At 42.0% G+C, this 26,184-nt stretch overlaps 1 protein-coding gene across 8 annotated transcripts in view; it reads right to left on the reverse strand.

Annotated features, from left to right (window-relative positions):
* The window catches only part of DENND1A (DENN domain containing 1A), a 520,849-nt gene that overhangs the window by 186,885 nt on the left and 307,780 nt on the right, over positions 1 to 26,184 (reverse strand). For all 8 annotated transcript variants that reach the window (XM_043469511.1, XM_043469514.1, XM_043469510.1 and 5 more), the window contains one exon: positions 18,679 to 18,724. In XM_043469511.1, the coding sequence (XP_043325446.1) occupies positions 18,679 to 18,724 (46 nt within the window). The remainder of the gene's footprint in view (positions 1 to 18,678; positions 18,725 to 26,184) is intronic.

The raw sequence follows: 26,184 nt of genomic DNA on the forward strand, positions 1-26,184 counted from the left end.
AAACCTCTCAAGCTGGGGGGTGGGTGGGTAGTGCTGATGGAGAAGGAAACTGGGCCATTACTGTATGCCTGCCTTTAACCCTGACCATGCTATGAGGGCGGTATCAAAGGAGGAGGCTCAGAGAGCTCAAAGAAACTGGTCCAAATCACACAGATAAGGAGTGACAGAGCTGACTTTTAAACTCAGAATGACTCTTTCTGAAGACATCCTCAAATCAGTTGCTCAGACTTCAGAACAAGTATCTACATAGGGCATGCAGCTATACCAACACTCTCAGGGCTTGCTTCCTCTTATGCAAAAGGACCCTTGTCTTTTGTATCATAAAAATTATGTATGTGAAATGTATATATATGGCTGAGTCCTTTTGCTATTCACCTGAAACTATCACAACACTGTTAAGCACCTATACCCCAATACAAAATAAAAAGTGGAAAAAAAATACATATGTTAAAAAAAAAATTGGAAAGGCAAAAAAGTTCAAAGAAGAAAACTGTGGTTACCCTAATCTTCCCCTTGGAGATAACGTTTTGGTGTATTTCCTTCTATAACGCTCTGTCCCAATACCTCCTTTTAAACACACAGTTGAAGCAGTTCATAATGTTTCTTTCTGATTTTCTCATTTATTACAATATAAACAATATTTCACTTCATTAAAAGCTTCGTGAAGATCATTGCTAATTGCTACAAAATGTTCCACTTCTTAGAAACAAACCCAATCAAGTCCCTTTTGACTATTTCCAGTTTTTAAGAAAATATTATAAATATTGTTGAGAAATCTGTAGGCATAAAGCCTATGCTTTAGGATGGATTCCTCGAAGTGGAATTTCCTTTCCACTTCTTAAAGAGTGTCCCTCTCAAATTCGACTTTGAGAGAGATATCTTTACTTCCAATTATTTTAAAGTCATTTTATCCACAGCTTGTGTTTCCTACTCTAAGTGAAGAAAAATCAGCAAAGACACGAGCAGATGTCAAAATAGTCCTCCAAAAACCCTACCCAATTAAAACACTTACTAGTACCACAGCACACCGAGACAGCTCTCCGGTAGCTCGTCCCACCAACACATTCCCTCTCTTTTTAGTTACAACATATGCCAAAGCTCCTGCCAGCTGCAAACCCTCCCCCCACCAGACTCTATAGGCTTTTTCTCAGAATGAAAAAAAAAAAAAAAAAAGATACTGACATGCACACTGGCTTTCCAAATGGCATTTCTTGCACAGAGAAACACACAAAAATGGCATCTTCCCATAAATACTGTTAATCAAAAATGTCTTTCCCTTTATGCTTTGTCACAGAAATCTGACCTCTGTCTTTCAGGACAAGAAAGGGAAAAAAAAAAAAAATCACAGTATGCAAGGTGGTCAGGGGTGACTGAGCAGATACAGATTCAGCCTCATAAATTCTCCAGGTTTTAGATGGGGATCATGGTAGTACCCACCTCACAGAGCTCTCATGAGGATTAGATAAGCGAATGTACATAGAGTTAGCAAGATTCCCAGGATGTCCACAGAGGAATTCAGCCAACAGTGGCTCTCCTGCCTGCCTGTCACCTCTTTCTCTTGGTTCCTGGAGCCTCAGCGAAGCCTGGCTAATCTTACCCCAGAAGGCTTGAGGGAGCAGTAAGTTTGCCCTTGTTCATGTGAGCCTATGGTTTACTCCCACAACCAGAAAAATACATCCATCTAGAGTATTAATACAGGCATTTGATCCCTTCTCTGGTGTGTGGGCTTCTTGGGGCCACCAAAACAGATCTCTGAACTTTCGGCTCCTACCCCAGTATCTGGCCCACAGCAGGCAATTTCTGAATGAACACATGATTGACATGAGAGGCAGCAGAGCCTAGACATGAAGAGCATGGGATCCGGAAGCCAGTCTGTCTGAGCTCTCATTTAGCGCCACCACTCGCCAGCTGTGTAAACGTGCACGTTTCACTTTACCTCTCTGCACCTCAGTTTTCTCCTCTATAAACAGTGCCTACATCTCACACTTGTAATGAGGATCAAATGGGCTAACATTTCTAAATCACTTAGACTAATGACAGGCACATGAGAAGCTCAAGACAAAGTAAAATGTACATTAAATGGTCTTTTGAGGGTGATGAAGAGATTCTATATCTTTGTTGGTAGTATATAAAACTTAGAATACATTGAATTGTACACTTTAAACGGGTCGTTTGTTGTGCATAAGTTATAACACAATGAGTTGATAAACACATTAATGCTATGTCCAGAATATAGAATAAAACCACAATAGACCATGAAAAATAACGTATGAATGACGGTGACCAAACGCCACATGAGAAGGTAATCTTGCCCCGAGCCACCAACAATGTACATTCTGATTTGCAGCTGTGTTTGGCTCCCGGTCTCCTTCCTTTTTTGTCTTGCCTAGGATTTTTAAAACTTTTTTTTCTACTCATACCCTCCTAGTATAAATATAGAGTCCAGTGCCCCTGATATTCTTCCCTACACAAAAGTAGGGTCCACTTCAGAACCACTCTACCTTCGGTGGATCTTCTCTAGTCAAGATTTCACTGAACCTTACTTTCTAAAGTTGATTGTATGAAAACAATGGGTCCTCCCCAAGGCCGGCTAAAATATAAAGTATCAGCTGCACTTGTTCAAACCACAGCAGTCTTCCACACAGGTAGGGATGACCCTGTTTATCTAGGGAGGGGATTGGGCAGTGAGGGACAAAAGGCAGGACTTAGAATCAGGTCATAAAATGAAGGGCAAGGATTTGTACTGGTGAGGTAATGCAGGGGATCCAAAGAATGGTCAAGAGCATGTGCTGCTTCCCTGATGATGAAGCTGGGGGCTGGAGGTGGAGCAAAGAAGCTGGTCCTAGACCTTGATGAGCAGGGGCCCAGATCCATCTCTGCTGCCTCAGCTGAGCACTGGGGTCCTTATCTTGGATGGAGGTTGTGGGGAGGGTGGGTCGGTGAGGTGGCATGTATGGAATACACGAGCCAGGGCGTGGTGAATCTGTTCTGCTGTCCTTCCACCAGGACCATCATCAGGGCAGAGCTATGTCTTCTTTATCTTTGCAACTCCAGTGCCCAGGATGGTGCCTGACACAGGGCAATTGCTGATTAACTGCAGAATGAGTGAAATACTGTGGCTGGGCCCACTCTACTGGGAGGCAGGCCAGGTACAGATGTCAGAGTGAGCCCTAATGGACAATGTAAGCTCAATGTGAGTCTGCACAAGGAAGTGTGATGGGAATAGCAGCAATAATGACAATAACAATACACATGTAAAATTATCATGACTAATCCATGTAGAATTAATTTACAGTTGATAAAGAAAGTAAGATAGGCATTACCATGGTAGCTAAGATGTGGGTTCTAGAATGAGACAGCTAGCTTCCAGTCTTGCCTCTACAACTGCGTAGGCTTCAGTTAGTTCTTTACTGAGTCTCAGTTTCCTCATCTATAAAATGGGGGTAATACTACCTACCTCCAGCGGAGTGCGGAGGTTTAAGTGGGATAACGTGCTGTGCTGTGCTTAGTTGCTCAGTCGTGTCTGATTCTTTGCGACCCCGTGGACTGTAGTCAACCAGGCTCCTCTGTCCATGGCGATTCTCCAGGCAGGAATACTGGAGTGGGTTGCCATGCCCTCCTCCAGGGGATCTTCCGAACCCAGGGACTGAACCCAGATCTCCCGCATTATGAGTGGATTCTTTACCCTCTGAGCCACCAGGGAAGCCCCTCATGGGATAATACATGTAAAGAGTTTAACACAGCACCTGGTTGCAATAAGTGCAATAAATGGAAGGCTCTCAAAAGCAAGTTTCTTTCCTTGCAATTTGAAAGTAAGACTAGAATTCCAAGACTGTATGAATGTGAACAACTGATTTTCAGACCAAAGGCAAAGGCCAATGACTCTACTACTATGATTTTGTGCCATTAAAAACTACTCTAACCTATTGTTCTTTTCCTGGCTATGTCTTCTTTCCCTGAGGACATGAGCATATTCTCTGGAGCCTGAACTGCCTGAGTCCAAGTCCCAACTCCATCAGTTACAATTGCGCTACCTTGGGCAAACACTTTAACCTCTTTGTGCCTCAGTTTCCTCATATATCTGATGAGATTAAAATAGTCCTGTCACCCAGGACAATCATTACCCTTGGGTCAGAAGAGAATGACTACAAGGGGGTACAAGACGGGCTTCGGGGGCTTGTAGTTGATCTGGTGGTGCTTTAAAATAACTTTAAAATAGCTGCTTTAAAATAACTCATCTTGCCTGCAGAGGACAGGGACTGTGCTACAGACTCTGCATCCATTAGATGACTGACTCCCAGAACAGCAAAATGAGAGCTACTAGGTGATGTGTTCCTCCTGTGGCCCGACCCTTACATGTACCACTTAATGCAATCCTCATGACACCCTGTGGAGGTGGCACAGTGGTAAAGAATCTGCCCACCAGTGCAGAAGACGTATGGGACGCAGTTCAATCCCTGAGTCAGGAAGATCTCCTGGAGTAGAAAATGGCAACCCACTCCAGTATTCTTGCTGGAAAATTCCTTGGGCAGAGTAGACTGGCGGGCTACTGTTCAATGGGTCACAAAGAGTCAGAAACGACTGAGCATGCACGCTGCCTCAAGACACGCTTGTGCAGAGATGGGGAAATGCAGGGTCAGAGAGGTAAAATAACTTGTCCAAAGTCCATAGCTTAGCAGCAGTGGAGATAACAGTGAACTCAGATGAACATCAAAAACTTGGTATTACCCAGTGTATCTTGCTAACTGCTCTGACACTGTTTCCATCACAAACATATTGAGCAATTGTAATTTAACAGATGTTTGTCAGGGACACACTAGAGGAATCAAGCAGCTTGATGCTTGGTCCAGACACCATTAAAATTTTCAAGGGAAAGGGTTTGCTATGGAATACTGTATCCATTTGGATGGATGAGGACACTGAGGCTAAAGAGATTAATAGTTTGCTCATGTTCTCCCAAATAGTGTTTGTCAGAGAAAAGATTTGAATTTGGGTTCTCCATGCCAGTGTTCCTTCCACTATACAGCCCATATCAAATGTACTCAAATGCATGCGCATGTATATGAGAACATAACAAAGAACAGCATGGGGAGCTGCTGGCCTCCTAGGAGGAAGGGAAAGAGAAATTAGAGGGAAAGTGGAAAGGACAGGAAGAGTAAAGGCAAATATTCAGGTACTCTAAACTCTTTATTCCCTCCTGAAATCTCAGATACACATGGAGGGAAGAGCGACATTTTCCTTCCCTTCCTCTGGCCCCAAAGGTCACTGAGCTGCCAAGCAGTTGATAAACGTAGTGGTTTTTCCTTTGGAGCCAGGAGTCACTGATTTGCTCCTTCCTGCTCCGCAAAATTAAAAATCTGAGTCCGACAGTTCAGAGGACCCCTGAAAACACTGCTGGAATTTCCCAGGGTGCTTTAAACAGAAACAGAAGCTTGGCAGGGGAGGGAAGTGTGTAAGCACCTCACAGCTCAGGCCAAATCCTCTCCTCACAAGGTAATAAGCACTGACTCTCATTAAAAAATTCAAGAGATTTTCAACCCAGGTCAGCAAAGGGGCTATTTCTCCAATGGGCTTTTCCTCCTTTTCTGACCATCCATCCATGAGACATTCATTCATTCACCCATTCATTCACACATTTGGTTAGTCATGTCAACCCAATGCATGACTAAAAGGTGATCTCTAAACTCAAGAGGTTCCCAGCCTACAAGTGTTGGGGTGTGGGGGAGAGGGAGTAAACTATAATCAATAAGCCTAAGAAAAGGCACAGTCATAGGAGGTAGAAAAGACCTCCCTTTGGTGAAATATCTCCATTCACACAGAGCCTGCCCAGCTGCCTCCTCAGGATGGTCATGGGGTACAGCTGAAGAAACTCAAGGTTGGTATCCTGGCTCACTCACTCACCAGCCAGGCAGCTTTTTTAGGCAAGGCCCTTTGCCTCTTCCAGCAACAATTTCCTTATCTGTGAGACTGGGACTTGATGCTCACCTTCAGGATTGTTCAAAGAAGTCATGGTAGAGCATGAGCTTCATAGAGGGCCAGCCACCTAGCAGAAGCTCAGTCAGTGCCGGCCTGCCTCCTTCTAAGACTGGTTCCGCCAGCTCTGTGGCTCACTCTACAAGTCCACCCAACACGGCACCACCATCCCCCCTGGCCTTTCCTCTGCTCCACCAGAATGGAGGGCTGAGTCCATGCACACCTATGACACAGCTGAGGTTTTACCCCAAACTGAAACACCCTTCCTACTGCTAGAGACTCAGTTTCCTCATGTGTAAAAAGAGGACAAGGAAGGTATCAATACCATTCACCTCTGCTGCAAAATGCAAACAAGAGATGAGGTGGAAGAGCACCTGGAAAGACATGAAGATGGCCAAGACATGGATCACCATGGATTATCTCCATCCTGCAAGATTCTGCTCTTCTACAAAACCTTCCTGACTATTTCTGCTCCCACAGCAAGTGGCCTTCTCCAGTCCTAAGCAAGTACAGTGGGAAACACATATTTGGGTCCCCAATTAAAACTTGATTAGTGATGTTTCTAATTAATTCATGTGTACCTGTCACTTTTCCCTTAAAGTAACTGGTTTAACTATACCATATTTACATACAATGCAATAACACCACTGTCACCTATAAAATATTGGAGAGTTTGAAAACACTACCTTTTAAAAAAATACATGATTTCATTTGATCCTCAAAGCAACCTCATGGAATAGGTATTATTATCCCCATCTCACAGAAGAGAAAAATGAAGCTCTTAACCTGTCCTGAGAAATAGCAGAGCCAGGATTTGAGCTCTGGACTGCCAGTCCCCAAAGCCTGGTCCTCTTGTCCTCTCTGGAGCCTCCTCTACTTCTCTAGTTTACCAAATACTGAGGACAGTCACATAGGTCACGTATTTCTCTTGTAACCTCCATGGATATATTTATCAGAGGCTAGATATATAATAACAAACAGACCCTAAAAGCAGGGCCAGTATCATTTTTCTTCGTACACTCTAAAACACTTCACACAACAAAATAATTTGGTTTGAATTCTTGTCCTACTAATCATTAGCTGTATGACTTGGGATGAGTTACTTAACCTTTCTGTGCCCAAATTTCATCATCTGTAAAGCAAAGCCACTACTTCTAAAACACAGACTTGTGAAAATTAAATAACGAGCGTAATGTGTCCAACAGTATTTCAAAACTAGTATCCATCCAATTTGAAATGACGAAACTTAAATTTAAGAGTTTCACTTGGGGTTTAAGGGGATGTTGATTCCCTAGCCCCAAAACGGTTTGGGGTCACCCTTTCAGAGAAGAGGGCCCTCCTTCCTCCCACACAACTGCCACTTGCCATCATTCATTCATCACTAAGCACAGCAAACCTGGACTCCCATCTCCACCTGCCTTTTATTTGAAATGTCAATTTTTAAAGAGTGGAGAGGTTGGAAACCCAATTTAACAAGCATGCTGAAACATTGTTTATTGCCCCCATAAACATGGCTTAGTGAGAATTACGGACTTAATCAGAGTGAACTTATCTCCTGGTGAAAAGGAACACTTTAAATTTCAGAAATGGCACCTTCACTGTGAAAATCTCTTAACTTTTCAAACAAACGACAGGGGGTCTTAAACATATGGGCAGTAAAGGGGCAGCCATTACTGTGATTTGTCTTGCCCAAGAGCCAAGGAGCCCTAAAGGTCCATAACAACTTTAAGATCTAGGAAAAATATTTGGAAAATCATATTCAGGAGACATGTCTCTAAAAACACCCGAAAGGTCTGCCGAGTGGGAAGTAGTATCTGTAGAGTTGCTTGGGGTTGCCCAAAAGAAAGGACCCTGTCGTCATTAGAACAGGGGCTATTTAATAAACAGAAGCACTAAGAAAGCTCACTTTTTCTCCTGTGTGTAAGATTAAGCATTTAGCAATAGGCAATATTTTGGGACCGGTTTATCACAAGAGAGGTACTACATAAATCCCAAAGGCTGCTAAACAGTTTGTGTGATTTTTTTCTTTTTAAAAAACATTTTCAGAGGATGAGGTCCTGTGAACCCCAGCTTCCTCATTTGAGGCTTCATTAAGACTGCTCTGATCATTCCGGAAAAGGTTTTCATAAAGATGCCCCATTTTGCACAGAATGTATCAGCCTGGCTGCCGGAGGCAGGAAAGGCAACAGATATAAAATTTTATTATTTCAATGCCCCAGTAGCAGCCAGGAGGACTTAATGAAATCGCCAAGATTTACAATCTGAAATAGCTATTGCACAGACAGATATGGTTAAGGGAGCTGTGCCCTCTGACCTTTCAACCCTTTGATCCTCACACAGCAGGTGGCCTGGAGCCCCCTCCTGGGCATCTTCCCGCTCTTCCGACAATGCTGAACCTTGATGTGCAATAAGTCTGACCCTACACAGGTGACTCTCACAGTGCTTATCACCAGCAGCTGCTGCTAATGGAACAGCCTGAACCACTTGGCCTCGAGACTCTAACTTAGAGATGCTGGGAGAGGGATCTGCTGTGCTGCGTCCAAACGGTGCTGAAGTGATGCCCGATAGTTCAGCCCCAAGTCCAGTTGCTTGGAAATGCTTAACGATGTCATTACCAAAAACTGTCCTAGAAATGGAACTCTGGTCTCCTTCAATCTATACTTTGAGTTAAAAAAAAAAAAATCACCTTTTAAAAATAAATCACAAATCTCAAAAAAAAAAAAAAAAAAAAAATCAACCCCGAAGTCCCAAATGCATCTCTCAGAACTTCCCTAAAACCATGTGCAGCAAATTTATACCAATGAAAATCAAAACAATTTTTGGAAACCTAAAATTGACTGTTTTCAGTTCCATGAAATTTCATTTAAAAAACCCCATATGCCAAAATGTCCAAATTCTCTTATTTTTAAAAATTGGGATGACTTCCAAAATCATAGCTATCTTTTTCTTCCTTTTTTTTTTCCTTCTAAAGCTAAGGATGGGTAATGTGCATATGTACTTATCAAGCTTCATAATTTAACCCATTCGGTCAGTACAAAATACTTTCAATGAAATGCTGAAGAGGCAGGATATAAATTTATTACAACTGCATCTTTTAAAACAATTGACTCCTAGACACCAGGATTTAATAGATATGATATTTGGTTAAGAATGTGTCTAGGAGTCTAGGCAGGCCCAGCCTGCAGGTTTTAGTTTTTGTCAGATATTTGGGTCTATGGAAGAAAGGGTTTTAGGCAGGACACAAAAAACATTCTGTGGGACGTTGATAATGCCCAACTTAAGTGCCACTGTTGATTATATTTAGGAAAAGCTCCGAGCCCATGCCTCTGTTTCTAAACAGACATAGTACAGTGGCCTCATTCATTACCTGCAAAGGCCTGAGCTTAGGTCCTGAATGTCTGAACCCAATAAGCAGAAAAAAAAAAAAAAAAAAAAGCCCCACTTCCTTTGTAGTCTAACTGGCATATATTTTAAATGCTCAACTTTAAATTCATTTTGAAATCAGCTAAGAATCGGATTATATATAGAGAGAGGTTTATAGGTTGCAATTTTAGTCACAGTTTCTTCTATAGATAAGTTTAGTAGAGAGAGCAGTTTAATGGAGAAATTGGTTTAGTAGGGGGAAAAGAAGGTAGAGTTATTATATTACAGTTTGACCACTCTGTACAAAATTATTATTAAACTCTCTTCTTCAGAGATGCCCACTGGAAATGCTTTATTAATAATAGCAGTTACCTTTGAGTGAGGGCCTACTAATGTGCACCGAACTTCAGCTGTATTATTTCTAACTGTCATCATTTTAAGGCAGGTGACCCCATTTTGCAGATGAAAATGTTATGGCAAACGTGCACAGATGCTCAGTGACTTGCCCAAGCAGGACAAATAGTGGAGCTGGGATTCAAACTCAGGATCACTGCCTGTCTCCTAAAGCCCTTGGTCCACCCACATTTTCCCCAACCAAAGCAAAACAAAGACAAACAAAACAATATGCAATAATTTCTGCATAAAATGCCAGATTTCAGCTTGCTTACACATTTCCATGGTCCATTTAAAGGCCTTCCGAATCAATTATTTTAGGTCATTAAGGGGAAGTTTAATTTGGGGTGACAAACACCCCTACTGTGGTGACCTCACATATCAGCAACAAATGTCTGATGGTCACAAACCTGTACCGTGAGTCTGCTGAGCATGGTGTTAAACAAAACCACATGTGCTCTGATTCCAAGTGGGATTTGACTAGGCTGACCAAGGGTACCGCTCTTCAATCATCATATGCTGGTCTCTGAGCACCCATGATGGCCCCGCCCCTAATCACTTGCAAGGAGTTTATGAAAAGAAGTCACCAGTCCCATGTGGCTGTGTTCAGTTGAGAGTGCCTTTAAGCTAATGCAATTTAGAAAGTCACTCAATAAAAAGTACAAAAGGAAGCTGAAAAAGAGGGCAGAGCCAATCTTAGGTAGATGTCTCAGCTTATTTTAAAGAAAAGTTACCAGTTCTACACACACATAATGCTGATAATCACTTCCATTTATTTGGCGCCTACAACATGTCAGGTACCAATTTTCTCATTTACTCCTCATTAAAAAGTTCCTATGAAGTGGAGAATCTACCCATTTTACAAGCAAGGAGTCTGAAGCTCAAAGAGGCATCTTTACATCCCCATCTGAAAAATAGGAGCACCCCTCACAAAGGCGTAACAATTAAAAATTACATGACTCACGTGCCATGTATATTAGTAGAACATCATTCAATGGGTGATATTATCATTGTTAAATATTTTCAATAGGCATCTCTTCAGAGGATAACATAATAGTAGTTTTGTACAAAGTGGTCAAACTCAAACTGTGTTTCCTCCTGCTAACCTGATTTCTCCTTTAAACAAAGGAGCATGTTTAAAGTCACCTAGTAGCAGTGGAGCTAGAATTTGAATCCAGGTCTCCACAACTCTAGAGGCCAAGAGTTCTTTCTACTCTGTTCCATAGCCTCCTGCATGCTGCTCTTTATCTTAATCTGATAGAAATTTGGTTAAATTCTTTTAGTAACAATTTAGAAACTTTAGGTTTTCTTTGAAGTCAGTTTCCACATTGCTAAATTGACTGGCTAAGGGATGACAGGAAAGTTGGAAAACAAAAGCATCAATGATGGTTTCACATTTTCTACTGGGATCCTCCCTAACAAATTACTCAGTTTTTCTGATCTATAACAGAGGGCTATCTCATCTCACAAGAGAACATTTCAGTCACAACAAATTAGACTGGAAATGTACTGACTGCAAGAGATACTTAAATCAGCCAGAAGTACTTGTTCCCTTTGATTACATAAATTACTACTAGAGATTTAAGTTGCTTTATATTAACTAATTCCAACATTAAGATAAGTGACATTTAAGAACCACACTCATTTTAAAAGCAGATGCCACATGAGGAGGAGAGAGCTTCTAGAGGAAATTCATCAAGTGAAATCCAGAACATTCTTCAGGCTCTAATTTTGCTCTGAATACTCTGGATGTGACAGAGATTCACATGATGATTTTGCTTGATAACAGCATGCTAAGGAAATTCTAGCAAGACCAAGCTACTGGCCAATTTCTTTTCTTTTTATGTAATTAAGCAAGCATTAGGGATTCATTGATCTAAACTTTGCCTCTTATTTTTAGAGTACTCACTATGAAGAATAATGTTTGGTAGAGTTTTTTTTAAAAAGCTCTTCACATCCATTATATCAATTAGTTCTCACAACTCTCTGAGATGGATAATATGATCTTAATTTCACTGATGAGAGAATGGAGATTGGAGAGGCTAAGTAACCAGCCCTAGTCACAAGTGTACTCAGAGCTTTCCTCTGGAGAAATATGAGGCTGGCAAACGTGACCCCCCTCCTTTCCCCTCGTTGCAATCTCCAGCACGTGACCTGGAGGCCTCCCTGAGAGGGAGAAGCTCAGGCAAAGGTGAGAGCCTATATGCCCAGGGCTGGGGCAGGGCTAGGGGTAATCTACACAGCCTCACCCAGGGGCTCTGGGGATTGACAAGTCCATCAGAGCAGAGAAATTGGATGCAAATTATTTTCTCTCTCTGAGCCTCAGCTTCCCCATTTGTAAATACGGATACCTCCTCCTTGGCAGAGAGAGTCTTAGGATGTGCAGAAGTGAGAACAGGTGGAGCACCCAGCACTGTGTGTGGTGTTGAGAAAGACACAAAAGATCAAAAGATGGCAGCTCCTTCTCAATGAGAGGGCCTCTCCCTTTCTTGCTAAAGCTCTTCCCATGAGCCCATGACTGGAATTACCAGGTGGAATTTTTCAGGCAAATATCACCTTTTTATAAAGCAGGGCTATGATTACTCATCGCTAACAAACAGATCTCATATGCAGTTAAACTTCTCAATTCTTGTGAGGACGGATGCACAATCACCACCTATACCTGCATATAGTTATGGCTCAGAGTTTTTGCATGAATCACAATATTAACAAGGGAAAACTATATCTGACTACTGTCTACCCATGGAGTCCTATGACGAAGCAAAACGGTACAATGGTAAACAAGAAACATTCTAACCCTCACCATGAAACTTTTAAAAAATAAACATTAAAAAATGAACAAAGGATTAAAGACTTCCTATGCAGAGAAAAATGAAAAGAAAAAAACTAGTTAAAATGGTGCCAATTCAGTTGACAGCAATTCAAGTTCTTTGAGAGGTAAAGGGGGATAAAAGTTATTTTTCCTTTTCTGTAAATAAGTAAATCCTGCTATTTTGTGTGAAAGCTCCATGGTTAAACCACTATGCTGACAAATACCAGATCTGGGTCCCAGCGATCAAGAAGAGGCATTTCAATATGGACTGGGATGCTGTCCATGGAGTGGTGGTTCAATGCTGTCCTAAGCACTTAGTGCATTTACAAAATCAGGCTTCCATGTGCTCCGGCTAAGCCTTCCTACATAAGAGACGGTGAGGAAGAGAGGTAAGCTGTGGGCTGGGCCTGTCTCCTTCTGCCCACATCACATGTGTCTTGAAAGTGCATTGGTGGGAGAGGTAGGTAGAGGCCTTATGAACTTGGTACCTGGGTGTCACTCCCCCTGTTCCTACTACCTGGAACTAGTACTTAGTATATATCCTAAATTTATCCTCTCAAACTGAGCTGTAGAAAGATTATCTAATTCATAGAAAGTAGTTGGAAACAGAGAAGAAACAAAAACCTAGTAAAAATTGTGCTTAAAACCTCACAGAAAGTCTTCACTACAAACATCTCTATCATGGTTCAGAAGCTTGGGTTTGGGACAATAACATCTGAATTTTATATATATGGTTGTGGTGTGTAATATACTTAAGAATTACCTTGATCTTTACAAATATCACTCTACTTTATTAACTTGGTTAAGCCATTTCCAAACATTTTATATGGAAGGACCGTGTTTCTAACAGCCCAGGAGGAGGCGGCCTGACCATGTCCCTCCCCTATTTACACCCTTCAATGGCTCCCCATTGCCCTATAAAGTTGAGACTCTTTAACACGGCTTACAAGGCCCTGGATGGCCTGGCCCTGGCCTGCCTCCCTCAGCAATCCTTTCCCCCTTCAGCTCCATGCTCCTGCCAGACAATGAACTGTTCAGACCTCCTGGGAAAGCCATGGTCTACACTGTAAATCTTTGTAGATGATGCTCCCTGTCCCCTTGGTGGAAGTCAAATTTATCTGCTCAGTTTCCATTCAGGCATTCCTTTCCTCTGAGAAGCAGAGCCCTCAAGGCTCAGTCTGCTGTCTTCTCTAGCAGAGCCTACAGCTTCTCAAACTCCCTCCAAATACTTTCTCCTTGTCTGCATCTGTTCCAGACAAAACTCTGAAGGCACAGGCTGTGTCACATTCACCATTTTATATAGAACCCCTAGTGCAATACAACACCTAGTACACAGAAGGCTCTCAAAACATTTCTATAGAAGGGGATGTGTACTGTGTACCGACCACAGGCCATACACTGGGATACGCTGGACATACATGGAACTCATTTCTTTAATCTTTACCACACTCTTAAAAGATGGGTACTAACCACTCCTATAAATGAAGAAAGTAAATACAGACACAAAATAACACTGAAATTACTACTGAGGGGAATAGTCAAGCAGGGAATTGGAAGTCCATTTATCAAGTTCTTATGAAGTACCACTCCCATCCCCAGCACAGTGTCTCCAGCACTGTTGACCAGGAGAAAATAGGGTGGGTACAAGCCAATTGTACTGAAATTCTTTCCCTAGGGAATGAAGATGATAATCCCTGGAAGCCAAGAGTCCCTAAAACACAATTTCAAAGCCATCAACTCAACATAAATGGCTTTAAGGCCACTAAGGAAATAAAAATAGCAATGGCTACTGACCTTCATTGAACTCATGCCACTGCCCCTATTTTACAGACGAGAAAACAGGTGCAGAGGTCCATCGCCTTGCCCAAGATCAAACAAGGAGGGAACAGGAAAGCCAGAACCCACAGCCTATTTCCACTGCCACACTTTTCTGCCTCTGTGGAAAGGGGAGCTTCACCCTCAGGCTAACCTGAGCCTCTGTCTGCAGGGTGTCACTGCTAGCACCTTTCTTTCCTGCTTCTTGACCATTCCACCACCGGGAATTAAAAAACAAAAAACAAAAACACCTTCTGCATGCATTCCTCATGCTCTGAGGCCTGTATACAGAGCACTTCTTGGTGAGGCTTGGAAAGGAAGATCTTCATTTATCAAAAAAAGGAGAAGGAACACACCTACCAGACCTGATCTGGCACCCCGTTACCAGACCTGGCACAGAGCAGGAGCTGCAGAGCATCTCCTGAACCCAACTGAGGTCGAGGGAATGAAGGGAAATAGTTACTGTGTAATCTGGCTGCGTTTTGGTATTTCCTAGCCAGCTAACAGGATCATTCTCTCCAAGAAGAAACTAGGTCTATGCCAATACCCTTGGCTATCCTGCTAACTTACCACCAGCCTCAAATTAGTGTTTGCTTAAATGAGAGAAAGGATATAAAAAGGCAGTGGAGGGATAAGAATGAGGATCAGCTAGAAACTTGTCACTTTAGAAGGAAGGCAGACTCTTCTAGGTGACTATGTTACCAGTTAGCAAACAGGGTACCCTGTAAGAGTGTGAAGGCTGGAATTATATCTTCTCCCCAAATAACCTTTTTTCAAATGAGAACACTAGGTTATAATTTATATTTCTTTTTGTGCAACAAATTTGAGTGTCATAAAAATGGTTAAAAAGTCTTCCTATGGTAGCTTTTTCTAAACTTTTATGAACATCTGCCACATTCATTTGAAGTTTAAAAAATTCTGGCACATATGCAAAGGCATAATAAGGTGCCTATAGCTTTCAAGAAAAAATAACAAGACAGTAAAAAATAAGCCTTTTGCTGAATTGCCAGTAAGAAAACTAGTGTGCGAGAGGAGATGGGCCCTGCCTAGCTCCTTCCTGAAAGAGCTTTCCTTTGGGTCCAGGTACACGCTCCACCCCAGGCATTATAGCCCACAGCTCTTGGAAGAAGTCTCAGGGAAGCATCTCTCTCATTTGAAGGTATAATAGAGCCAGATCAGTGCGATCACAAAGCATGGCTAAAGCACTCCGAGTCCGAACTGAAATCCAGGGCAGATCAGGAGATTACGTCTCTTGACTTGGGCGTTCACAGCTGCCTCACATGCAGGCAATGCTGTTTTTGTTTGGAGAGTGTCTCAGCTGGCTTCAAGAGTGGGGCAACTACTATTTTGGTTTTTCTTTCAGTTCTGACCACATATCAGTACAGCATGGCAAACTCCTCCCTAATTTAAATCAACAGGGCTAAGATTTATCTTGGCCAGTGCTTCCCAAACCTTCTCATTTAAAACCCTTCAAAAGCTGAGGAGAGTGAACTTGGAACCATTCACTTAAGTGCAAAACTCTGTCTCAGGTTTTAGCTTCAAAATTATGCATATTGTGCACTGCATGTTTTATTACAAAAAAATCCCCTTGTTTTCAATTACTACAATCATATAAAAGGTTAAAAAAAAAATCGACTCCCTCCATCTTTAAGTAAAATTATGGTGCTGGGTTCCCTGAAAACAGCAATGCCTTTTGGAGAGCACTAAGTGTGTTCCGAATTCCAGGTTTCCATGCACTTACTCCATCCTTCCTTTCAGAAAGCACCTGTTGGGCATCCTGCTGGGTACTGAGGACACCACAGTGAACAAAGCTCTTTTTCCCAAAGAGCCCTTGCTCCTAGGGATGATGGAGAGGACAGGGAAGCCAACAGCTGTCATCCTGGGCAAGAGGTACAGTAAGCAAAGACAACAGTCAAATGGGAGGACTTCCTCAAACAGGTGGGGAAGAGGAAGCTTAGCAGTGCAGGGGCACACAGATGTGGGCGTGTTAGGGACCAGTTAGAGCCCTGGGTAACAGGAGACAGCGAGCGGACAGAAGGCTTGACAGCAGCAGGGAGACTGACCAGAACCCAGGGGTGGGGCAGAGGAGGCTGGAAGGCAGGCTACTGAGTTCAGAGTGACTAGGCAGAGGGCAACCCCTAAATGATTGAACCAGGGATTGAATTTCATACTCATCTTCATACCTCTGTGACCTAGCAAAATGTTTGGAACACAGAGGCCTTGATTTAGACTTTTGAATGAAAAACAAGGCTTTGCAAAAATCTAAAAAAGCAAGGTAAAACGTCTATAAAGGTAGTGAGAAAGGAACAGAGGGAGCGACACGTCAGAGACTTTGTGACTGTGTAGAAAGAACAAGGAAGCGGACACTCAGCCATGCTCAGTGTGTCCCCTTGTGACTTTTCAGCCAGTGGTGCCGTTCACAGGGACCAGGAACAGTGGAAGGGGAGTGAAGTAACTCGATGGGTGTGTATGTGCAGATAATAAGGGGTTTGGGGAAAACTGAATTTGAGACATCGACAGTACATCTCGGTGACCTTCAATTGGGACTTGCAACTCTGGGCTGTAAGTTCAGAGAGAGTCATGTCAGTGTTAGAATCACAGCTGGGAGTCACTGACATCACCTTGGTAGCAAAAGCAAAAAGCCTTTAAAAAGATGGCCAGAGGGTATATAGAGAAGAAAAGCAAACCAAGACTGGAAACCTGGACAATGCTCAAGGTAAAGGACCGTGAAAAGCAGTCAGAAAAAATCCGTGCTGGAACAGTCCGGAAGGCAGAAGAGGCAGGAAAGAGCTGTGGATGCCGACAGACCAAATGGTCTTTAGATTAGTGTTTCCAACTGTACAACAATTGGCACGAAAGGTCTATTAGCAAGTATTCACTTTCAATTTCTCACACAGGGGCTTTGAATACACCCCCAAACTAGACAAACAAAGGTAAAACACAGAAGAAATCTCTTCAATCTGATCTAAATACACCATCCAAGATAGTCCATAAACTGTGTACTGTATGTGTTCAGGGCTGGGTGATGACAAGGAGGAACTGTTAACAGAATGTAGGAGCCACATGGCCGTCCTGTCAAATTAGAAATTTGAGCAGATTTCTGTGGTCTATTTTGATCAAGATTCTCAATGTCAAACAAACAGGTTTTTCGATAACCAACTTGTTTCATTTTCGTAAGCACAATAGCACAGTGTGCAACAGTGAAGAAGCAGGTGGTCCTCGTCGACGTGAAATGAAGGGAACAGAAGAAGAGAAGTAGCACTTCCTTTAAGACATGCAAAGCATCATCACAGACGGACATGGCTTTAGCTTTTCCCTCTGAGAGCTTATCTCCTGTGCAAAACAGGCAAGTCCCCTGCCTCCTGTCCTATTTTGCTCCAGTGCAAATTCAGCTCTCTCCCGAGGAGGGAAAAGCTTAGGGTTTGTGTCTACAAACCAGAAACACTGACAAAAGCACAGAAAAGTCCTTTGAAAGAATTGCTATCTACTTGGTACAGCCATGCAGAAAGCAATCTGTCCTTAGATTCATAGCTTTGACCAAGCATTTCTACTTTAGGGGTTCTATGCTAAGGAAGTAAGTCAAGATGCAGATTAAGCCTTATGCATAAAGATGTTCACTGAAATGCTATTTATAATAGTGAAAAATTATAAACAGCATAAGTGTCCAACAGTAACGGGAAAATGGCTAAGCTGTGGCATATTCGAACAGTTGGAAGGACAGGTAGCAAATTAAAAATTATTACTGACAGTAGACGAAAATGCAGAAATCCCCAAGCCATAATGTTAAATGAAATAAAGACATAAAATTCTATACCATATCAGCTAAGTACATTTATACAAAATATATATTCACAGAATAAAGACAAGGATGAAGAATAATAAAATGCTAACAGATGAATCTGGAATAATGATACTGTGGATAATTTTAATTTTCCTCTTTATACTTCTATATATTTTCTATACCACATTTTCTACAGAGAAAAATGTAATATAGTTGCAGTGATTTATAATAAACATCATTTTGAAAAGTGAATCATTTTCCTTCCCTCATTCAAACCCTTGAAGAACCCTTTCCTCCTGTCTCTTTGAACTTCACTCCCTCACCCATGAAAATTGACAATCTCCAAACAAAGTGGAAAAACACTGGAAACAAGAGCCCAGTGGAAAGGGTCTAAGCTGAACGCCCAGCTCTGTGCATGAGGAGTTGCTCTGACACACTCCCGTGGGTCGCGCCGTGAATCCAGAGACTGCATCTTTTCCACTGCCATGAGGCAAACAAAACCGCAAGTAGGGAGATCAGGGGAGGAGAGAAGTCAACTTACCTCCATTAAACTTAAATGGATTCCTATGAGGTAGGGCATGGGAGCACTGTGAAGAGAAACAGAGACACACAGCTGCTTTAATGTCTGTTGCTTCTGACAGAAAGTTACAGATGGTTCACTATTTGGAGAAAAACTGTTTTAATAAACGTATGCACAGTTACATTTCCTTTCACAACAAAAATCCTAATATGACATTTTGTTCCCAAGCCTAGAAACTTAGGAAGAATTTCAAAATGCAGGCAGCCTTCGAAGCAGTATGAGTGGCGGGAAGAGCACTGACCTGGGCATTAGTCCCTAAATAGCAGCCATGTGATTGCATAGCCTCAGTTGCCTTATCTTTAAAATGGCATTTTGGAATCTAACTGCCAGCTTGCTATCAGAATGAGAAAATATACATCAAGTGACTAGTATGGTTCCTGGTACAAACGGGAACCATTGTTGCCATGATTACAACAGAAAAAGCAATTAACAATGTCAGATGGAGGGCATAATGTGCTTCAAAAAGGGATGATTTTTTTTTTATTTGCTATTTCCTTCTGCCATCAAAAGATGTGATCTGTCTATTCTAACTGGACAGAGTATATCACAGCCAGTAAGCATCTCCAACCCAACATGCCATCCGATGATACCGTAATTCAAAAAACCTTTTCAAAGTGCTTCATTCCCAGAGCAATGGGTTCCCTTAGTTAGTGACTGAGCAGGAGGTGAGAACCCAGCTCCAAGGGCTTTAAAACCTGGGCGTCGTGGATTCATTTCCCTTGGTTTCAGGTGCACACATTACCATTATGTTGCTACTTAACAATGATAAATGGGGTAAACATTATACAAGGAACTTCAAATTCAACTTTCTTAATTCACACAACAACCTCACAAGGAAGGTATTATGCCCACTTCACAGAGGAGGGGGTAGGCCCAGAGCACTTAAATCATTTGGTGCTTTTGAACTGTGGTGCTGGACAGCAAGGAGATCAAATCAGTCAATAGGAAAGGAAATCAAACCTGGATATTGATTGGAAGGACTGGTGCTAAAGCTGAAGCTCCAATTCTTTGGCCACCTGATGCAAAGAACTGACTCACTGGAAAAGACCCCGATGCTGGGAAAGATTGAAGGCAGGAGGAGAAGGGGGTGACAGAGGATGAGACAGTTGGATGGTGTCACTGACTCAATGGACATGAGTTTGAACAAACTCAGGGAGATAGAGAAGGACAGAGAAGCTTGGCGTGGTGCAGTTCATGGGGTCACAAAGAGTCAGACACGACTGAGCAACTGAGCAACAACAATGCCAGAGAACAAGTGGCAACCCTAGGGCTTGACTCCAAAGCTTCTTCCTCTATGGCACTTTGACTCTGTAATACTGGACTGACAATTCCCAATCCCACCTCCCACACAGTGCTTTTCCTGGGAGTAGTGGAGGGAGTAGACATGAAGGGAAAGATTGACAACTTTTCCATCTGTCTCTCCAACATGTGATACCTCCTGGGAAAGGTACAAAGGATATTTTAGGAGACCAGTGGAAAGATACCTGCCTCAGTCTGAGGTGACCAGGTACCTTTCCTGCAGGGCAGCTGGTGGCATGGAAGTGGACCTAGGAAGGTGGCTTTCTTGGGAATAGGGTAGGGAAACAAGGAGTGAGTGGTAAGAAATGAAAAAAGGGGAGGTTTTCTTTCCACTGAATGCTAAAGAGTTTAGGCTTTATCCTGAAAGCAGTGGATAGGCAACCAAGGTTTTTAAAACATCAGATGTGCATTTTAAAATTGCTCAAACATTTAAAAATAAGAAAGAGCACAATTCCCTCATTACCATTCAACAAATAAAATTCTTCAAGCAAAAATTCTTCTTCAGAATATAAAATGTTCTCCTTACTACAGATCTCAGCAGTAATATATCTTGGGAGCCTGTAAAACAGACTTGAATATTAGCAGCACAGTTTGGGAACTATTCTTTTAGAAGACTTTTGTATTTGATAATAGCCAAAGAAAGAATTGGACACGCAACTGCAGTGAAAGTGGAGTTGTGTTTTCTTTCCTTTTTTCTTCTTCTTCTCTCCTTTAAAAAAAAAAGGTATCTGCTGTGCACATTCAGCTTCCCTTTGCTTCTAGGGGCAAGGAAATGCCCTATGATATTTTTTTCCCTTAAACTGTAAACCATTAGTTTAGCTGCCAGCTACACAAATGCTCAAACTTCCCAGTGTGCCTGGCTCTGCTGTCCAAGCTTTCTCTAGTGCACACTGAAATGAATGTGTTTCTAATTAAGTAGCTTCAGGAACACGACAGCTTCAATGTCAAAAATACAAAGTCTGAACCCTGGCAGGAAGTCTTAAGACTGCAAATGTCTCATCTAGTGGAACCTTGCCTAATGTAATGAAAGGAAGTAGGAAGAGTACAGAATTCCAGAAAAAATGGCCACTTATTAATGTGTCCAGAAGCACAGCCAAACACATAGAAGGGAGAAAAACTCAAATCCATAATATTTAACCAAATCTCATAAACTTCCCCAGCTCCCACCAACACTGTCATGCAAGTGACAAATGACCCTGAGTTTTAATTAGAATTTCAGAACTGAAATTGCAAACAAATGAGCTAATATACAGGAAAAGACACTCAAACAACTCAGAGAAAGGTAAAAGTAAATATCCACAGAAATTATATAATTTGACTATAGGTTCTTACCTGAAAAAAAATTTCTTTTTCTATAATTTTAAATAGGTATTAATGCAATATCTCTTTGTCTTGCAATAAAAACCAATGAAAGAGAGGAAAAAGGAGTCTTAGAAGTGAAGGCAGAAGTAGAAAGGGACAAAGTGAGACTCACTCTTCAGGTACCATTAGGTAGATATTTTTTTAAGCCCAATAATTTTCCAAAGAGTAATTATGGCTTATCATAGAAATGTAGTTTCTTAGTCAACTTAGGGCTGAAATAGCTCTGTATTTAGAAAATATTTTAAAACACATTTATTCTGAAATCACAGCACGCCATGTTTTGTATGAAGGCAAATTTGGACAAATAACCTTTTACATTGTCATCATTTGCTTACATAGCCTCAAATGCATCCCTGAATCTACTGTACTTTTGCTCTGCAAATATACTGGTTACAAATTTCAAGTGGGGAGAGGGAGAGAGGAGAAAAAAAGAAAACCAGAGACTCCTTAAGATCTTAAAGTAGTAAGTATGTAACTGGGTAATTCTACCTACATTCTGAAAACAACTTTTATTCTCAGTAATACCTCAATAGTTATAGCCATTACTGACTTCTTCTCTTTTTTTTTTTTCATGTTGTTGTAAAGAGAATGGAAACACTCACCCATGATCAAGTTATTACAACTACTCTTATTTTTGCATTATTCTCCTCCAATATTAACACTAACATTTTAAAGCATCTTTGAAATTACAGAGTGCATATATTTTATTGCTTTCTCATTGGTTGCATTAACATTTCCCATATTATACCATAACCTTTGTGATTGTTTTAAAGACTATATAATATTCCACCAAGTATGGATGTCCCTTAATTTACTGAACTCTATTGCTAGAGTTAGACATTAAGTCACTTCCATCTTTTCATTATAAATAACATCATAATGAAAACAAACAATCTCATGTGTATGAATTTTCAAACATGGAATTACCAAGTCAAAGGGCAGAACTGTTTTTAACATTTTTTGTTATATTTTGGCAAAGTGTCTTTAAAAGGGCAGTACCAACCCCAGTGGAAATCTTTCAGGATTGTTGCAATGATTAGAGAGAACCCATGAAACGCCTAGCCCAGGAACACCACATGGTAGATTTAGTAAGTTATCATGTCCAAGTGGTTTCTCGTCACAGCCCGAGTGGGCATGGCTGATACCACTGGACTCATTCTCTTAGGGCCCAAGGTTTCCTGTTTCTACCCTGGTTCTGAAGGGTACCAGACAAAATGCTGGTGAGGACAGTTGAGACTCTGTGATGAGCATGAGGTGCTTGACATGCATCACCTCTACACATGAGTTTCTGATTCCAACACGATCTCTTGCCCCTTGTCTACTTACTAAGTTCAGTCAGGTTGCTTATCACTTTTTTTGGAGGGCAACCTTTAACCTTGATTTTATGTACCACCAAAAATGCAAAAACCACCAAGTAATCTATGATTCATTACTTGCTTATCACATACAGTGACAAATTTTTAAAACCACTCATTACTATTTCTTAAAAAGAAAATAGAGCAAAAAATTTGGTTAAGCTAGCTCTAAAAAATTTCATATTCAGAACCTGACTCATCTGGATCATCTTCTGATTCAGAGTCATCAATGCCCATGTTTTCTTCAAGGGTATCTCAGAAACAAAACATAATACTTTTTCTAGATGCTATCTATCTTCTTTTGTTAGCTCCCAGAAAGAACTTGCTTGTTGATTATCAAGAAAATATCAATGTAAATAGCTGTTTCACCAATAGCAAATGAACACTATGCTTCTATGCTCTGGTGCCTTTCAGTATTCACACTGACTTTACATTTCCATGTTGAATCTGACTGAGATTTGGAAGACATTTTAAATGGAAATTTGACACCACACATGCAGAACCAACAATGCATATAATTAAAGGGGTGATAATATTAAGAGCTGGGTTTCCCTGGTGGCTCAGTGGTAAAGAAATTGCTTGTCAATGCAGGAGATGCAGGTTTGATCCCTGGGTAGGGAGGATCCCCTGGAGAAGGAAATGGTAACCCACCCCATTGTTCTTGCCTGGGAAACCCATGGACAGAGGACCTGGTGGGCTATAGTCTATAGGGTCACAAAGAGTTGGACATGACTTAGTGTGTCAACAATAACAACAATATTAACAGCTATGACCAAGTTCAGGCATAGATGGGCTATCACAACTGTATCACAACTGTCTGATGGATGGGGGATGCCATCCATCTGGGGGCATGCCACTGGAGGATGCCACTGTACACCTCTGAGTTTTGGGACAGGGTGTATCTGCCCTAGGCCTTTGTTCTCTGGGAATTATGGCATTGCCTGACTTCATCAGTGTCACCTTGGAAGAGTAAAAGCTATTCTTTCTTCCTTCTCCCCTGCAAAGCAGAGGAGTTATATTGCTAGTGTCAAAGGCAGGGACAATGTAATGACCTGAAAGGTGTTTACTTTGAATCCTCTTAACAGGAAAGGAACTAATATCAATCGAGTTATTATAAATCAGCTGCTTTTATGCATCACTTCTACACAATTCTCAAGGCAACTCTGCAAGGTATCACTACTATCCACATTTTCAGATGGAGAAACAGGTTCAGAAAGGTGAAGTAACTTGCCCCCAGGGTCACAGAGCTAGTAAGCAGTGAAGCTGAAATTCAAAGTCAGGGCTGTTGGACTGAAAGCCTAAACTGTCTCACAGCACATACTCAGTACTAAAGCCAAAAGAAGAGGAGTGCTGGAAACCGAGGGGGCTGTTCACCCAACCCTCTCACTGACTCCAGGCCTGCGATGCAGAGCGCTGTGCATAGAGGTAGATCCTGCAGCATGAGCTCCTTCCCAGCAATGGACAGGCATGGACATGGATATTGCAGATTTATTAATGATCCTGTAGTCCCCGTTCATCATTACTGCACTTTCTCAATTTGCTAATTCCTTTCCCCCAGATAACCAGGGCCCTCTTAATTATGTTCCCCTGAGGAGAGTGGCTACTAATTGGAAAAGAGTCAGGTGAAATAAAGGAACACTGGCTGCCCAAATATATAAAACGCAGCTTCCTGAGACAAAGAGAGAGGGGAGGAGAGATATGTGGAGGGAGGTAGGAGGGCCTCCACCCCACATGAACAACACCTCTTTGACCTCAGTAAGGATATAGCTTAGAGCTCCCAGAAGTTTGGAAGACCCACTCTTTCTTCTCGCATATTAATGCACAGTGAGCTCTACAGTGTACACATCACATCCCCCACCTTGCCTCTGAGAAGCATACCACCTTTCAGACAAATACCCAAATCTGCAAAGGGATCCCACCAGTCTTTCCTCAGTTCACTGTCTTTAAAGAAAGGAAAACTCTGGTCTTATACATTTGAGCTTTTCTTCCTTCCTTCCTCCCTCCCACCTGAAAAGAAACCAAAGTGTGTAAACACAGTTTGTCTTATAGTTTAAAATTCTGGTCTGAAATAACGAGGCCCAGCATTGTTGGAGAGGTTAAAGGACAACAGAATGGGGAAAGGAAAGCGAACAAAAACCATACAACACACCTTACTGGAGAACACAAAGAATTCTAGTTTTCGTCTTCCTAAGAGTGACCAGAGATGGGCCACAGGCTAATCCAATGGCCAGAGTTGCACAGGGAGCCAAGAGCACCTGGTGTTTGTGGTGCACTTGCCTCAGTCAGCACTAGGCTAAGGGCATGACAGGCATTTTCTCATTGGATCCTCAGGACCACGGTACAGGGTAAGTACTGTCATTGCCACCAACTATACAGATGAAGAAACAAAGGCTGGGAAGCTAAACAATTCAGTGAGGTCACACAGCTAGTACATGGCGGCCCTGAGACTAGAATCCAAACCTGTCATACTGAGCCAGAGCAAGCTCACTGTTACCCTAGGAGCTCAGCATGTGCATGGCTGTGGAAGAAGAGCAGAAGGAGGTTCGGAGGTTTTTTCCTAACCTGTTCCCTGGGGGCCTGCCAGCAGCTGTGCAAAGTCTTGGGCCCCTCTACATTCTGTTCAAGACCCTGGCCAGCCCCCTCACCACAGGAACCCAAACCTACCTCTGGGCTGAGCCACAAGTGTCTCTGTGGGCCCCGCCCTGTGTCCTCCAAGTCCCACTGAACCCTGCGGTCTGCCAAACATCCCTTCAGATCACCCTAAGGTTGCTAACACCTCCCTATTCAGAGGATTTTGTCTGGGTCGCCTATTTGGCATAAAGCACGTGCTAATTCATATGGTTATTCCAGACTGTCAGTCATGGAGAACCAAACTCTGTTTCCCATCCCCAGAGTCCACGGTGGGGCCATGAGAAGAGCAGGAGGAATAAAGAGGCAGGGGTGTGCTGGGTGCTCACCAAATACCAAGGGCTGTGCGGGGGCCCTTATCTCATTTAATCCTCAAATAATCCAATTTATACCATCCATTTTATAGATTAAAAAAAGGGGGAAAAAAAAAAAGGATCCTCAGAAACTTGCCCATGGTCACAGTTAATGGTGATTCCAGCCCAAATCCTCCTACTTTAAAGTTTCTTATGATTTACTTTTTTTTATACCATTATGTTACACTTAAGAAAAAAATGGGCATTTGACAGTTATAGCTGAAAAATAAAATAGCAAGTGGACACTTTGTAGCCAGGATAAAAATACATTTGCCAGATAGCTTAAATGAACTGATATGCTTTCTTGTTCTAAATGGAATTTCAGGTAATTTATAGGAATACATTTAGTACAGCAGCAAAATAGGAAAAAAAAAATAGAGGCAAAGGGATAAAAACATAAGCTGGGGTGAGGTGAGTACTTCACTGTGGGCTGTAAGGTTTTGCATACCTGCTGGGATGGCCACAAATTT

This window comes from Cervus canadensis, chromosome 5, assembly GCF_019320065.1.
Source record: "Cervus canadensis isolate Bull #8, Minnesota chromosome 5, ASM1932006v1, whole genome shotgun sequence".
In the NCBI taxonomy this organism is placed as follows: domain Eukaryota; kingdom Metazoa; phylum Chordata; class Mammalia; order Artiodactyla; family Cervidae; genus Cervus; species Cervus canadensis.